The 18062-nt window shown below is 35.2% G+C and overlaps 1 protein-coding gene across 4 annotated transcripts; it reads left to right on the top strand.

Moving 5' to 3' along the window:
* Positions 1–1424: 1424 nt before the first annotated feature.
* Positions 1425–16854, top strand: LOC138315583 (galactoside alpha-(1,2)-fucosyltransferase 2-like). Of its 4 annotated transcripts, none has more exons than XM_069256707.1 (3): positions 1425–1532; positions 8526–8561; positions 12790–16854. In XM_069256707.1, exons 2-3 carry the CDS (start codon positions 8552–8554, stop codon positions 13980–13982), a joined length of 1203 nt encoding a protein of 400 aa, XP_069112808.1. In that variant the 5' UTR covers positions 1425–1532; positions 8526–8551; the 3' UTR covers positions 13983–16854. The 4 variants fall into 4 exon arrangements, with proteins under 4 accessions (XP_069112808.1, XP_069112805.1, XP_069112806.1 ...); XM_069256705.1 differs by having other exon boundaries at positions 1433–1532; positions 8526–8576; XM_069256704.1 differs by lacking the exon at positions 8526–8561.
* Positions 16855–18062: the final 1208 nt, after the last annotated feature.

Raw genomic sequence — 18062 nt, 5'->3', positions numbered from 1 at the left:
ATTTTATAAAACACTAGATAAGAATGTAAAAGTAACATACATTGTAGGCAGTACTGTAGAGACTAAAGGGAAGAAACTCTGGATAAATTTGATGAATTGTGAGAGTTCATGCACTCTGTCTGGTATTTTTTTTTCAGAGTGACTAAATGAATATCAACAATTTAGGTCTATCAAGACTTAATAGAAAGAAAAAAAAAAGTTAAAGAAATTAGGTCTGATATCATACAGTGACACCAGGTATAATCTGCCTATTTATTCATAAACCATTTTTAAACACTTTTTAGTCGATCATTATCTAAAAACCAATGTTTCTTTTTTTATCTTTTATTTACATAACACTAGGCAGAACGTAAAAAAATGATATAAGAAGTAGAGACTGTTAATAAAGGGAGGTTACTCTGTATGATTTGAAGAATTGCCAGATGCTTGGCATGGGAACTCGGAAGGACATACACAATGCACAACTGAGGTCTGAAGAGTAACACATAGTATGTTGACCCAGTAAAGGTCTTAGGCAGACGAAAAATTGATTTTGTTTTTAGAAATACCTCTTATAAATAAAGTTTGAAAACAGATTTTTTTCATGGAAACATACACGTTTTAAAGCACAGATGTACACTTACCACCATCATTTAGTGTTTTCAAAGTAGCATTGTTTTGTTTTTCCATAAGTTGCAGTTGGGATGATTCACATGCAGGTCTATCTTTGATAATGTGCTTTATCTCCACTGCTATCATGAAATGGTTAAGTGAGTAATAAGTTTAACACTAGACCATTATGTTGTCCTTTTCTTAAGGTCTTTGCTAAAATGTGCATGTGTAATGTAGACATGTAAAAGTACAAAATGTACATGTATCGCTACAATTAGTAACAAATTAAACTTCAACTATCATAATCCAAGATGGCTACCTATCGGCCATCTTGTAACCGATGTCTCCCAAAATGCATAATGCACAACAAAGATCCTAGGGAAACCTTCATGTGAAATTTGATACAGACTCCTTCAGTACTTTCTGATAAATAGCGGTACCAAGAATTGTTAACGGACGGAAGGACTGACGGACCACGGACGAAAGGCGATAGCCCACAGTCTGTTGATGGTGGGCTAAAAAGACTAATTTTATAATATGTCTAGGTTAAGCGGTTAAGATGAAAGCATAGCAGAATCCATTATACTACACTAGGGTTAATGACATTGTAAGAGGTGAAATGAAATGGTAACGTGACGCTACCCATATTGGAACACTTTTTTTAGGCCACAGCCTGGCTACAAAGTAAGGCAAAATTTACTGATTTTTGGCAGTTCCGCCAAGCTTCAATTTGAGATATTTTTTTCTATGTACATGTATATACTGTGCGTGCATACATTTTCCGGTTTCGTCCGTGTCCGCGATACCTTCTAATATTAGTGTCCAGAGTCCATTAAACGCTTGCTGAATTTTGATCAACGTAAATAGAATGCTTAACGGCAAAATGACATGGGTTTACTTGTAAGTCTGAAAAATGAGTGGTACGGGTAAGACATTTAAAGGTATGTAGTCTCCTATTTTGTGTTTAACCTCGAATTACTAAGTTTCTAATTTCTATTTAAAACGAATGGCTGGAATAGTCCATGCACAGGGCCTCGTTACTAATGATGATATATATAAGATAGGTCACGTCTGTTTACATACATTACACTATAATATGTAAACAGACGTGACCTATCTTATATATATCATCATTAGTAACGAGGCCCTGTGGTACTGTCGTATTCGTCAGCAAATGGACTTGGCTAATTCTAGTAACGTTCCTGTCGAACTCCAACATGTTAGTGGTAAAGCACGACTAACTACTGTTGTAGCGGAAAAGGTATCACCTGATTGAAAAAGGATACCAAAGGGATATCAGTCGTCGCCTAACGTCACGGTCAATGCGCAAACACAAAAGCGTTTGCCTGTTTGCGACCTTTTTGTCCAAATCCTAGCTACTGTTGTAGCGGAAAAGAGATCACCTTCTGACGGAAAAGTCAGTCAGAAGGTGATATCTTTTCCTCTACAACAGTAGCTTTCCAAAACCCCGAGTGGCAAATCCTTCTCACTTATAACAGGTTGGGGAAATCTGCCATATTCAGCTATATAGCTGATATCGGCTACTCTATCTCATAACAGCTACTATCAATAGCTCATTTCAGCTATTCGGAAACAATATGTTTGTCAACGTGTCAAATACAGAAAGTCGCACGTGCCCCACAAAATTGACTGTTTGAGTGATTTGCGAAGAATTTATCATTATGTTCAGATCAAAATTATGTGTCAAAAGTTTAAAGAGCAAAGTGCCAAATTCAAACACACCAAAATTTAACCACTCAATTTTGATGCAAAAGCACCAAAATATCCCGATTTACAGTATGTCCTGCACTTTTCACAGTTAAAAAATACATGTATCCCTAGAAGCACTAGCACAAGAATGAAAAAAGAGGACTATTATGATATTTAAAAGACCTATTCTTGGATATACATATAATATACAAATATCGACCTGTTTTCGGGTGGATATGGTGATTTATCAACTCGAGGAAGTGATATGACCCGAGGCCGAAGGCCGCGGGTTATCACTTTCGAGAGCTGATAAATCACCGTATCCACCTGAAAACAGGTAGATATCTGTTTTATTATATGGCATTTACATAATGTAAACAATTTGACTACATTTACTGGTATATGCACATGTATTTTCTCTTCATGATATTGAGCAACCCCTCTCCCAGATACTCAATAGTCCTGTTGAATAATTTTGAAGAGAAAAATGAAGGTTGATAATATCAATAAAATAGAGAAAACACCACGAAATACATTTTACTTATCATTTGAAAAATCTGACAAAAATGTACACACAAATATTGGCGGGGTCACATTGATTCCAGTAAACCTGCGGCTCCCCGATACATTTCCCTGAATAATGACGTCACAATAGATATTTGTTGTCACGGAAATTCCCTTTACGATATATTTGGGTACGACCTGGACCCATTGGAATCTTATATCAACCTGTGAAGTGATTTTAACGTCATTTTACATAACGTCACAATGCAAGATTTCTATATTTGGATACGACCTGGGGGTTTCGGAATCTTATATCAATCTGAGATGACGTCACAATGCATAGTTCTGAATTTTCTGGTGGATATTGTGTTGTATCGTGGCGGGAAAGTGTAGTTTCAGCAAATCAGGAGTGAGCAAAACACACAGCCATATAATAATATACAATTATGGCCCTCTGTGGAGGGATACAACTAGAATTGTCTCCCTGGAAAGAGTTATTTTCTCGATGGTGAATTAAGCCCAAGAGAAAATAACTCTTTCCAGGGAGACAATTCTAGATGTATCCCGACACATCAAAAAAGTAAGAAACAGCATTGCCATTGTTGGTTGACGTTGCAGATGACGTTAACTTCCAGTCACGTGCGGAGCTTCCAAGGTGTTATATCCCTTGGGTTATTTCCCTCAGGGGTTATTTCCCTGGGGTTATTTCCCTGGGGTTATTTCCCCGGGGAAATATCTAACTTATTCAATATCATGTGATCAAGTTTAATCCAATCAGAGCATTCTTAATGAAAGCGAGGTATAATAATATGGGTTATTAACCTTAAAAATCCTTTAAAATGTTGTTGGCTGAAGTGCATTTCTTATTACCTATAATTTAGTGGAAAAGGCAAGCTTAAGGCTATATATTAGCTAACCAATATAATCAACATAAGCTTGCTTTGTACATCCAACTTTAGTCATGTTATATCTGTCAATACCCTATTGCAAATAATAATTTCTTTTTTCTTTTTAATGCAGTGCTCTAACACTTGTATGATATCTGTATACAGTTTACTATATTTGTAGGACTTACCCTACAATGAGATCTAGTGGTGACCTCTTGAACCATTTCATTCATTAAACTTTCATTCATAAATTCCTTATTCATTGAATAATATTCCTTTGAACAAATTAGAAGGTGGCCTTTCATTTACTGCATTACCTGTAAAGCAGTCATGGGAAGAATGCCTTCTGATTGGTAGAATACACAGACTGTGTAAAGAATAAACAGACTTTATACCAGTACTCCTTGACTGTTGTCTGTGTATACACACAACCTTTGCACACTGGTGACTCCTCTGTCTAATTATAACTTACATATAATCTCTGCCCAACACTTTTGTTTCGGTTTCTATTTCACCAAATATTTGTTTTCCCTCCCTCTTGTTATAATTTGTTGAAATGATTTTCAGATAACTCTTAAGGCCCATGGGCCTCTTGTCATAAGTTTGTCCTCAAGCAAACAAATAACCTAAATCTTGTTTGGTTTTTCACAAAATCATGAATTTTGGTACAAATTTTGTAAATTTAAGAAACAAATGATGTCCTGGGAATCAAATCTATGGTTTATATAAGGTTGAATACAGTCTTCTTCAGTTTTTCACTTCAATAACTGGGATGAAGAGAAAAAATATTTTAAAAAAAACCAAAATCACTACCTGCAGACCCTTCATCAGATGACCTTATCATGCACAGTCCGGCGGAGTCTGCCATGCGTATACTTTTCATTAAAACGACTTCTTCTCAATAACTATAAGGCCCAGAGTACTCATATTTGGCCTATAGCATGCGGGGATGAAGGGCTATCAAAGTTGTGAAAATAAATGACCTTGACATACTTTCAAGGTCACAGGGGACAAATAGGCTAAAATCTTTCAACGACTTTTCCTCAATTACCATGCATATGAGGCCCAGAGTACTCATATTTAGCCTGTACCATGAGGGGGAAGAGGGCTACCTAAGTTATAAAAATGAACGACCTTGACCTGCTGTCAAGGTCACCAGGGTCAAATAGGCTAAAATCTTTGAACATCTTCTTCTAAATAACCGTAATGCCCAGATTACTCAAATTTGGCCTGTAGTATGCGGGGATGAATGGCTACCAAAGTTGTGAAAATTAATTACCTTGACCTACTTTCTAGGTCACAGGGGTCAAATAGGCTAAAATCTTTGAATGACTTCTTCCAACTAACCAAAAGGTCCAGGGTACTCATATTTGGCCTGTGGCATGCTGGGATGAAGGGTTACCAAAGTTATTGAAATGAATGACCTTGACCAACTATCAAGGTCAGGGGGGTCAAATATTCTAAAATCTTGAATTTTGAACTTTTCAAATTCTGCCAGTGTGATTTAGCTGATACTTGCATTGTCGTGACCAAGTGTTTTTATATCTTATGTTGATCTGAAATCCAAGATGGACACCATTCCCACCATCTTGAAATTATAGTTTGAACTTATTCTCAAGTTCTACCAGTGCGATTTTGCTGTAACTTGTCTGAATAATTTTAAGGATACTGACATTGTCCCAATAAAGTGTTGTTATTTGTCTGGTTGACCCGAAAACCAAGATGGCCACCAAAGCCGCCATCTTGAAAACACATTTTGAACTTCTTGAAGTTCTACCCATGCAGTTTGACTGAAACTTGCATTAAATTATCCTTACATGGTCATGACCAAGTGTTTTTATTTGTTGCCAAGGTAGTCAGATGACTGTTAAGGCCCTTGGGCCTCTTGTTAAAGGGTGTTACCGGAAACAAGAATTTTTTTTCATTGGCCTTATATAAGACCTGAGAGTTATAAAGTGAGCTAATCAGAGTTTCTTTCTGTGTACATTAAGATAATGTTTTTAAATGATTGTTGAAAACAGTTCTGAAGTAAATGCAATATAACTTATAAGGCTGCCATCATGTGTGCATGGTTTTACCTAAATACAATGTGTGTGGAACACAAGAGTCAAGAGTATAGGACAAAAACTCACTTTTAGCTCACTTGGCCCAAAGGGCCTGTGAGCTAAAAAAATGTCATGGTGCGGCCTCCGTCGTCCATCGGCCCATCAACATTTCCTTTTAATGGCTACTAGTCACAGAGTTCTTTATGGATTGTAACCATATTTTGCCAGAAACATCCTCTGGGGAAAGGGAACAGAATTTTTATAGATTTTGGTTCTGACCTCCTGGGGCAGGAGGAGTGGGGCACTATAGGGGAAAAAGAGGTATTTCCTTTATCAGTGTTTTTCCTGGGTATTTTGGGAAATTGCCACCTGGTGAAAATTGGGAAATTTTGTGCGATAAAAGTAGGAAATGAAAAATTGAAACGGTGTTTATGGAAATTTTGGAAAAGGTAAAAATAGACAATTATGCATCTCTAAGAATCAAATGTAAGAATGGATACTAAAATACGATGTTCAGACTTGGGATTTCAGGAATTTTTTAGTTTCGTCGCACAAAATACGCGTCAACTCACTGATTTGGGAAATTTAGACATAGATTTGGGAAAAAATAACAAGAAATACAATTGGGAATGGGGCCTTATTTCGGCCCAAAATATATAGACAGGAAAAATACTGGTTATATTGCTACTGTCATAGAGTTCTGCATGGAAAGAACCAAATTTGGCTAGAAAAAACCTTAGGGACAGAGTTTGTATAAATTTTGGCTCTGATCCCTAACCCCCCTCCCCCACATGATGCATTAGTCTGTCTTAATATACCTCTACTTTATTTACGCTATGTAAAAGTTACTTTGTTAAATTGACTAGCTCCCTACGTTTTTCCAAAACCCTCGCTCAGCTGTGTGCTAGTCTTCGAACTAGCACACCCCAGGAAGCTAGCACACACACGGACTCGGCTTTTTCCGTTTAACCAATCAGATTCGAGGTGGGCGGGACTTGTTTCCGATCACGCCATCAGTTGCTAGGTGACGTAACAATTGGGCGGAGCTAGTTTCCAATCACGCCATCTCCGTTGACGTACTCAGACGACGTTAGTATCGATCAGAATCTGTTACCGAACACGTCGTCATATTTATCTTGTAAGTGAGAGGATTGTGAAAAATGCAATGGGGTCAGAGGATTTACCTTTTGTATGTACATGTACAATGTACGTACAATTGTTATGTATATATATAGGCTACCTGTAAGTGGTTAACGTCTCGGAATTTCAACAATACTTGTATATTTTAGTATTATGCCTAGTGGTATAAATGTTGAAATATTGAGAAATCATAGCTGAATCAAATTTTAACCTGAGGTTTGAATAGAAGCAAAACAAGACGGACATGGAATCACAATATTATCATTTTGGAATAATTTGTATGTTTGAAGATAAGATTACGTAGATCCATTACAATGTTCTCTCAATCTCTAATGACCATTGCCGTACGCGACAGGAATATATAGCGTATGAGAGAAATATATTTTTAGTCTAATCATAGCTTTTGTATGTATCGGTATATTAAAACAGTTAAAGTATGGGATTGAGTGATATATCAAGTTTCCGGTTTCCCTCGAACTTGCCTATTTCTCTCGGCTCCGCCTCGGGAAATAGACAAGTCTCTGGAAACCGGAAACTTGCTATATCCCTCAACCCCATACTTTAATTGTATAACAACAAACATGCTTTAATTTCTTCCACAATATTATGAATGATTTAAATGATATTTGTTGGTACCTAATAGTGGTATTACTCACCAGTTTCCGGTAAGCATAGTTATACATCGCAATAATCTCAGAAAAGTGTAAAGTTCCAATAAATGAGCAATTGTTTCCTGGATTTGAAAACAGTTTACCGTATTTGACCCAATAAGCGCTCATGTCCCTGGAAGTGTCCCTCCCCCTCTTGAGGCCTCAATTTCAAATGCTTGTCCGGGCATAAATAAAGACCAAAACTAGATAGGTTTGCAATAATTTCATCTAAGCACCTTTTCATTTTTGAATTTGATAAATGCCATGGGCGTTTATTGGGTCAAATACTGCATATTAAATGGATCAATTTTGACATTCCAATTTCTGATTATCGATTTCGTAAATGAAACCGGTTCAATCAATGCATTTATAACTAGAAAAAGATGTACCATTAATGGATATATGTATATATGGCTCATGAACATTGAAACCTGTCAAATCTAACACTATATATATTAGTCCGCTAAACCTGCCTATATTATTAGGCTTTTTTAAAAAAAATTTTTTTTTTTTGCCTTATATATAGACTATATATTAGGCAAAAAAAAAAAAAAAATAAATAAAAAAGCCTAATAATATAGGCAGGTTTAGCGGACTATATATATATATGCCTGGCCGGCATGGGGAACAATTCTTTTGGTCAGATTAGACAGGATATCAGAAAAGTCTGGTGTCAGGTTAGACAGGTTTTGCTTTTCTATTGCATTATAATTATAAAGATAATTGTTGTATCATGACTAATACTGAATACTTTTGTATAATTTATAAAACCATTTTTAGGATGTAATGTAACCCATATTAATCAATATTCCATCCACACACATCTTACCATTAACCAGCATCCATCTTATAAATTGTAAATGTAAGTCAAGTTGTCTAGAATATTAACCCATGTAATTGGTGTTTGTTTATTCCGTACATAAACTTGTACTTCAGCTTTGTGTGTCTGTTTCGGCATGCATTATTTTCATTTGATTTGCTATTTTATTCATTGACAGAGAGAACATACTAATTCAAAGCAAGAATGAGGCGAGGTAAACGCCATTCTGGTAATGTGTGCAGTTTTGTGATTTAATATATGATAGTTTCATCCTCCACACAGAATGTGACTAACTGCTGCATGCCTGGCAATTATTGTGTTGCATGCTACGCAAAATTGACATATGTACTTGTACTGCTGTGTTGTTGCCTCGTAAAGATACAAGGGTTCTGTGATAACTCAAGATCCATTTTGGTTAAAAAAAAACATCATGGTTATAGCTTCCTTTGGGAAAGTGCTTGCTTGTGATTGTTGAAGTCTGAAGATCTTTTCTTGTCAATTATGATCACTGTTACTGAAAATAGAAATTTTGTTTCTGTGTGATAAATTAAGTTCTTATTTGGTGATCAAACTCGTAAATGGGACTAATTCATGTACCATGTAATACCCGATAACGTTTGTGCGGGGCTAGTATCCCAAGTGGTGATGGACTTAACTATTTGTAATCTTCCCGCTGAAATGAAGTTAGGGTGGGATATCATCTTTTGACATCATTCCATTACTAATAGAAACAATAGTCCCGCACAAACATTATCGGGTATCATGTGGTTCATGAATTATTCCCATTACATTGACACCATAGGTGACCTAGAGAATTTAATTAGCTTCCTTGGAAGGTGCTGAAATCTTTATTATGATTATTAATTTTGATGAAAACGATTGATATTTCCTTTAATTTGTGCAACCGTATCTAAAACTGTGTGCAAATGACACATCAATTGAAATTCTCACTAACGTACACTCACTAATAATTAATAATTATAGGTAATTAACATTGTTGGGTACTTGTTGTTGACAGAAACAGTGAAATTTTTGCATGATTATTATATTACCCTATTTTATATTGCTTGTATACCTTTTGATATTTGACCAACTAACTGTCCTGCCATTTTCTAACCCTCTTCCCCCTATTCCAGATGCCAAATTGCAGTACATTATTATAAGACCTTGTATCTTGTAAATGACATTAAGTTATTGGTCTATTGTAAAATGTGATAAAACACTCTAAGCGGTGTACTGTAGTATACATACTTTGTGATACATCCATTAAATTTGTAATCTTGGGGAATAACCCACAAATGGCAGATAAATTGACTGATGGTGTACTATATCAATTATAAATTGATATCATTTAGTCACAGCTGTTACCTTACAATTTTGATATTGGATTTCTATAGTGGTATGTGTTCTATTACTAAAGTATATTGGTTGTGTGTAACATGTGCTACATATTCAAAATCAAACATCCGTAATCTTGATCTTTTTATGTATGGATCAATTGAATCTTTATTCAAGGTGGCTTATCACCCATTGGTGGTGGTGTATTTCCTGTTCATGATATACTTGATCCATGATTTTCTGTCACCTGATGTAGCCGAGTTGTAGCTTTGTCCATAGACGATATTATGCCTCATTGAAAGTGCAGTACTTGTTGGAAGGTATCTTTTTTATATTGCTTGTGTGAGATGATGGGATTTTGTCTCCTTCTACAGTAGTGTGTGAAGACAAGCTTAAAATGGCTCATGGTTTACATGGTAGGTAAAATAGTATGAAACGAATCAAGTCAATGTATTCTTCAATTGGCAGTGTAGAATAATATCCTTTTATATATATCTTATGTACATGAAATGGTCAGGATTCAGTTCATAATATTAATTGTAATACATTGCTCGTCTTGAGCAGGTCCAATATGTTTTGACCAGGTCATATTACATGAATTGGAATGTTATTCAAAAGTTTAAAACAGTTTTCTTATTTTCTTTCACAATTGGAAAACCATATTTCTACATGTTAAAATGTTAAATCGTGCTTTAACTGGTTCTAAACACTAAGTATTGTTATTTCTGGCCATTTCTTCATCTTCGCTGCACAAATGATTATGCTATATTTTTTACTATACATGGTGTACATACTCGGTGTACAACTAGTTATGATCAGATGACCTTTCAGCATGTGACTGCGAGCCTCTTTTAAATCTGTTCACTTGTATTTCGATGGTGCATCGTTCCGTGTGCTGTTTCTAAATTCAGCTTACATGAGCTTCATTGGGATATCAAGTCATGATATATTTCAAAGAAAAAAATCAAAGAGTTCCTTTAACTTGTGCAGGGCATCCAGTGAACCCCTGAGAGTATATTTTTGACAAAAAATCAGATTTTACTCTTGAGTTTGAAGCACATGTCTATTTGTCATAGGCTTTGTGTTTAACTCTTCAGATTTCTGAGAAATGATGATTTGACTTCTGAATCTGCTAAAAGTCAAGGGTCAACTGGATGTCCTGTTGCACTAATTTGCATCAGAATGGGAAAAAAACTTGACGTGATAACTAGAAAATAGATCTCTTGTGGGTGAAATATGGAATTATATATCTCTTGTGGGTGTAGCAGAAAGATAGATCTGTTGTGGGTTTAGCAGAAAGATAGATCTCTTGTGGGTGTAGCGAAAAGAAAGATATCATGTTGGTGTAGCAGAAAGATAGATCTCTTGTGGGTGTAGCAGAAAGATAGATCTCTTGTGGGTGTAGCAGAAAGATAGATCTCTTGTGGGTGTAGCAGAAAGATAGATCTCTTGTGGGTGTAACAGAAAGATAGATCTCTTGTGGGTGTAACAGAAAGACAGATCTTTTGAGGGTGTAGCAGAAAGACAGATCTCTTGTGGGTGTAGCAGAAAGATAGACCTCTTGTGGGTGTAACAGAAAGATAGATCTCTTGTAGGTGTAGCAGAAAGATAGACCTCTTGTGGGTGTAGCAGAAAGATAGATCTCTTGTGGGTGTAGCAGAAAGACAGATCTTTTGTGGGTGTAGCAGAAAGACAGATCTCTTGTGGGTGTAGCAGAAAGATAGATCTCTTGTGGGTGTAGCAGAAAGATAGATCTCTCGTGGGTGTAGCAGAAAGATAGACCTCTTGTGGGTGAAGCAGAAAGATAGATCTGTTTTGGGTGTAGCCACACCTCTTTATGTGACCAGTTTGTTTAGACCTTATAGTTCTATACTTGTACATGTGATATGTGTTGACAGATGTTGCTAGCATGGTTTTGAAGACCAGAACTTTATAATTATCAAAGCCATACATAATAGCAATATCCATATATTACTATGTGCAAACATGTAGCAGTAGTAGGAATGAAAAAATAAAAGAAAAAAAACCCACTATGCATGGTTAATTGTTACAAGTCCCTGTATTAATTTGCATACCAGAACATATCCATGTATATCATGCACAGACAACAGGTAGATATGTAACTATTTTACTAACATCACTAAATTAAAGTAAAACACATTACCGCCATTTCTCAGGTACATGCGCACCCAAGTAATTAAATATTTACTAATAAAACAATAGCAGGGATTATCCTGGTTTAGTAATCACTCCCCTCCTCATTCCGTCTTTGTATGTTACAGAGTTAGCTCCTTGTGGGTAGGTATCGATTGTTACATCCTTATTTTGTGAGCACAATTTATTTCGTTTTCTCCGAAACATATGAAGTTTATCTCTCAAACACATGACGTCACAATCAATACCTACCCGCAAGGGCAAGTAACTCCGTAATTATGCAAATACAGAAAAAGCACATACTGAACTTAACTTTCTGGATCATAACACAATATGATACTTGTTTTGTTATTATTTGGTTTTACACTAAACTGAACTAATTTTTACAATGGAAAGTTGAAACCCTGCTCTAACACTAACAGTTATGATTACTTTGATTTTATTCAGTGATAAAGTTTACATCAATGAATTTGGAAACAAAGGTTAAATTTAAATTGATATTTCTCATAAAAAAAGTGGTATTATATGCCCAGGTTACTTATACCATAAATTATAGTTTTAAAGTATTAAGATATTATTTAATTTATAGTTCACATTATATTTTCCTGAGATTGAATTTAACATAATTTGTAGGGGGAAAAAATCATAAAAAATAATTGCTGCAAAGCATTGTTTGAATCAAAAATACAATAGAGCTCTATGAATTTAAACTGTGAATTTAAATATTTTTGAACAAATCTTCAGTTTGTTTGTTTAGAATGAAGTTTTCACTAGGGAAAGAAGTTGGTTTCCAGTATGCCTAAAATGCATTTGAATTTTAATGAATATTATATAACAAATCTGAAGTCAAGTACAGTATAGCAATAGAATCTTCTATATCAACAATGGGTATAATTTAGAACATTTAATGTTATCATTTTTAACCGTTTTCTATTGACTATCTCCCACAGGTTTTCTAACCAGTACTAGATGTCTGCTGTTAGGCTTGACCCTGGTGGTGACTGTCATCATCATACACCTGACCAGACTGGGCGGCGTGACGGACCAGAGTGGCACCAACAATGTCCGCTTCATTGACACGTATGGATCCTCACATGGTCTTATGTCAAAGTTCTTCTCTGGAGACAAACAATATGGCAAGGGAGACATTGTATATGAAAAAGCACCTCATAAATCGAATGAAATTCCATCAAAGCTTTATAGGGACCAGGAAAAACACCCTGAAGAAATTAAAGGCAAAGTACCAAATGCATTAGTTACCAGTCTAAATATAACAAAGCAGATTGGTTTGAATACTGCAGCGAAACGACCGCCTCCAACCCATTATATTACAATCAATTTCAAAGGAAGACTCGGTAATATACTTTTCCAGTATGCATCCTTATTTGGTATTGCGGATAAAAATAACTTGATTCCAGTGATCTCCCAAAACAATGAACTGAGAAAAATTTTCAAACTTACAACCAAGACCACAGAAAGCACTCATGTTCATTATGGGAAACAGTATGTGGAGAAAATTGGATGTGCATTTGAACCTGCTGCAATGAATCTCGGGCCAAAGACAAACGTGAAGCTAGATGGCTACTATCAGAGCTTCAAGTACTTTCAGGAGAGCGAGTCATTGCTGAGAAGTCAATTCACCTTCAAGGATAACATACAAAAGAGGGCAGCCGAGATATTTTCTGAACTAGTCGCCGAGAAATCCAAAACCGCAAAAGGTCCTGTGACCTATATTGCTGTCCATGTACGGAGAGGAGATTTCATACACAGTAAACACATCAGTAGTTATGGATACGTGTCTCCGGGACTGGACTATCTACAGAAGGGTATGGACATGTTTAGGAAGAATCACACTAACTGTATATTTGTTGTAGCTTCAGATGACCTAGCTTGGTGTAAAGAAAACATGAAAGGAGATGATTTGGTGTTTGTTAATTCTGGTAATTCTCGAGAAATGGACGTAGCTGTGATGTCACAATGTAACCACATGTTGATGACGGTCGGGAGCTTCGGATGGTGGACAGCCTGGATGATTAACGGTCAGACTATCTACTACACGGGCTACCCTCGTCCTGGGTCGGAGTTGGCTAAGCAGATAGTACTGGAGGACTACAGACCTCCTCACTGGATTGGTTTACCTTGATGGATATTATTTTATACTCATCTGCCAGATTGCAGTGTTGGCCATTCCGCAATAGAGTTACATCTTGAAGAGAATTAGGTCCTATTCTCTTTGTTTAATTTGGAAGCTTACAATTATGAGAATCCCTTTATAGTATGAAGTCCATAATTATATATATCGATACCATATAATATTTAGTCCCAGTACAGTAAAGTTGCTTTAGCAACAACCTCTGTATTAAGACTACCTAATTCATCAGATAATTTTTTGGGGGACCAAATTATAAATTTTAATATGATTTGACCTTTGTATAAAGAACACTTGCTATGATGATCGTTTTCCATTTTCCCCACAGATTGTCTTTTTAGACAGATTTAGGTGTACTAAACTAAGTGTATTCAGAAGGTAAATCAAGAGTATGTGTGCCCTTAATTGAAGTCCCGTATTGTCCTTGTAGTTAGAATTAAATATGTAACAATATTTATGATATAATATAATTTTTACCAGTATTTATGATTACTAGTAAGAACACTCTGCTTCTAGAGGTCAAGACATTAACAAGTCTCAGTATTTAGAAACAAACCTATTGTACAAGTACATATATAAAAGTCATCATTATAATAAATCCATTTGTATTGAAGCTAAATGTATGATTACACTAGCTATCAAGCATTTAGTATATAAGTCTCCCACATAATGAAATTCCTTTGTTATTTCTATTGAGGCTTAATTTATGTTACGACTACAAAGCATAATAATATTCTTGTGTTTTAAAGTTTGATAAGAAGATTTTGAATACCTGTGTCTTTTGTTACAAGTCAAGAAATCCGTCACAATGTTTGTCACATAGGGAAAGAGTCTATTTTACTTGTATATTGCTTATTTATTGCGATATAAATGTTACACTGTACATATAATGTAATCATTGGACCAGTCTTTCCCAAATCTAATGTTTTATACTGTGAGTCAACTGTATAGTAACCACAACTACATGTAATCCAATCATATTACATTACGATGTTGAGAAACTTGGGATATTGCCCATAGACAGATGTAATGTTTCAGAAGTGGACATGTCATGTGTTCGTCTAAACCTCTGACGTTGTTGCCCATAGACAGATGTAATGTTTCAGAAGTGGACATGTCATGTGTTCGTAGACAGATGTAATGTTTCAGAAGTGGACATGTCATGTGTTCGTCTAAACCTCTGACGTTGTTGCCCATAGACAGATGTAATGTTTCAGAAGTGGACATGTCATGTGTTCGTCTAAACCTCTGACGTTGTTGCCCATAGACAGATGTAATGTTTCAGAAGTGGACATGTCATGTGTTCGTCTAAACCTCTGACGTTGTTGCCCATAGACAGATGTAATGTTTCAGAAGTGGACATGTCATGTGTTCGTCTAAACCTCTGACGTTGTTGCCCATAGACAGATGTAATGTTTCAGAAGTGGACATGTCATGTGTTCGTCTAAACCTCTGACGTTGTTGCCCATAGACAGATGTAATGTTTCAGAAGTGGACATGTCATGTGTTCGTAGACAGATGTAATGTTTCAGAAGTGGACATGTCATGTGTTCGTCTAAACCTCTGACGTTGTTGGACTTAACTACATAATGATAGTATTATACCTATAGGATGAAATCTCAGTTTGTTTACATATTTTATAAAATACATGTGCATGTGAAACTATTTTCATATTTATACATAAATGTTTGGTGTATATAACCATTGCCATCTTCCTTGTGATATTGCTTATGTAAATATAATATTTTGTCAATTTGAGGCTGCTGAAAGACATTCCAGAATTAGTGGTACTTCCAACAAACCGTGATTGCATGTATTACTATACAAATTGTGTGTGTCTATATATTTTTATGAAATTTTCTTTCACATTCCACATCTTAAAATACGGGGCATGTTAATTTTAGACAAGATATGATTTTATATGTAAATATTTAACCATAGGTATTTATAAATTGAGTAAGACAAGACCCACAATACACTGATCTATAGTAAAAAAAAACTGTAATATAGTCTGTTATCAAAAGTGGGTCTTTGACTTAAAAGTTATTTGTGCCATAATTTTCATACTCGTGAAGCAAGAATTGATATTTTGTTCACCATAAAAAATTACCAGCATTTTGAGAATTACGATACTTGTAATCCATAGGTTTTAATTTTAAATTTTAAAATCAAGATTTTTTTTTGTGGAAAAAAGAATGTGTTGTAACTAATGTTTATAAGGCAACATACATTTTTGTTTGTCCATGCAGATGATTTTGCAGCTTAATTCATCAAACCTGATGATTTTCAAAAGATAACTGAAGAAAAAATAACATGTCAAAGTTTCCGTCCAGTTATGGCACATATAACTTTATCAAACAAGGTTCTAACTACCTATTATTTAACTTTTAATCAATATGAAGTCCTATCATGAAGAAAACATCATTAAAAGAGAAAAGTAGATTTTTGCAAGGACGTTGATTTTTGTAAAAAAAAAAAAAAAAAAAGACAGTGCTTATTTATTAACTTTTTTTGTTTGAGGAATCTATATGAATTAATGTAAGCGTACATATTTTAGTGGTAATCCCGCCTTTCACACTAGGCATTTTGTTCTAAAACCTGATCTCTATATTTGTCGTCAATATAGAAATTATTGCAGATGTGTGAATAATATGAATTTTAAGCTAAATTCTGATTGCGTCCAAAATCCATGTACAGTAGCAAATATAGTGTTTTAACTAACCAGTGTGTCAGTTTGATATTTGTCATGAAATACAAAAACAAGGATTGCCTCCCTTACATCGCACGTTTTATTATTTTGTATGAACAATTTTGTGCTGTGAATTAAATATAATGTGAAATAAAAGTCATTTGAAGATTGATAAAATGGGTTTAGGTTTTAAGTTTGAGACAAGATTTCTTGAGAATGGAAACATTTAATAACCGAAAAAACGAAAGAAACGTGTTGCCTTAAAACAGATACATGTACGAATATGAATGTTTTCATTGGAAACAGGAGGTTCACGGGCCTTAACGGTCATCCGACTATCAAACAGGAGGTTCACGGGCCTTAACGGTCATCCGACTATTGGTTACAATACCACAGTAGAAGTTTATAGTATCAGTGAAGTGGGAAAAATGAATAAAATACAAAAGACCAAAACTGACTGAAAATGTTAACCTTTTCTTTAAAAATGTTATACTGTGACAAATGATATTTTTCTCTATCAATACCAGCATCGGGAGATTTAGTATTTTTCTTCAGTTACAAACGCTACTTACATTACACCATTACCACCATTGAAAAGTTTGGGCTTCTAATTTTGCTTCAAGGTATAAAAAAAAACTAATTGCATCCCGAAAAAATTCCGTGGCACTATTTCGTATTTGAAATGAAGTACTGATTGCGCGTGAATCAAAAGCAAAATAAAATATTTTATATTAGTTTTCGTGTTAATTAGACACATATTTACTCGATTAAACACCAATTATTGTTTAAATGACGAGTATCGTGTATGGTCTGTCGGCTGTTGAGCATTTTTAAATTTTTATACTAAGAACTCATAAGTAAGTGTTAAAATATATTTGACCACTCTAACAATTGAAAGTAAATCAATATCATTCCTTTGAACAAACTTCATCCACAGCATGCTATAGGTCCTGTATCAGGTCCCTGTTGCCTTGAATGGAAGTCAAGGTCAACGTTATCCATTTGAAGAATCTGTGTTACCCTTCATTTCGGCATTCTATAGACCCAATATCGGGGGTCGCCTTCTAGTTATTGACAAGAAGTTGTTTTTATAGGGATTCATTATTTGACAATTGCAATCTTGAAAGATAAATACAATGTAATTCATTTGAACAAACTCGATAGCCCTTCATCCAAGCATTGCACAGGTCCAATATATGTTCATGGTTATTTCGATATCATTGGAATGAAAAGACAGGTAACGGCGTAGCACGATGACACTTGATGTTATTACCTTCACTGTCGTGGTTTCAGTGCGGTGATGACGCTGGAAACAATGTATTTATCAGGTAAGTAGTTTGTAGTCTAATCAACCTTACCTAGTTCATGTTTCTTTAGTACTTTTT

Source organism: Argopecten irradians, chromosome 2, assembly GCF_041381155.1.
Source record: "Argopecten irradians isolate NY chromosome 2, Ai_NY, whole genome shotgun sequence".
NCBI classification, from domain to species: domain Eukaryota; kingdom Metazoa; phylum Mollusca; class Bivalvia; order Pectinida; family Pectinidae; genus Argopecten; species Argopecten irradians.
This window is presented reverse-complemented; position numbering and strand designations above follow the sequence as displayed.

Bases quoted from the DNA above. Each gene is read 5' to 3' on its own strand.
- LOC138315583 (XM_069256704.1), top strand. From the start codon at position 1,505: ATGAGTGGTACGGGTAAGACATTTAAAG. The intron at 1,533-12,789 runs GTATGTAGTCTC...TATCTCCCACAG, and splicing joins TACGGGTAAGACATTTAAAG to GTTTTCTAACCAGTACTAGA.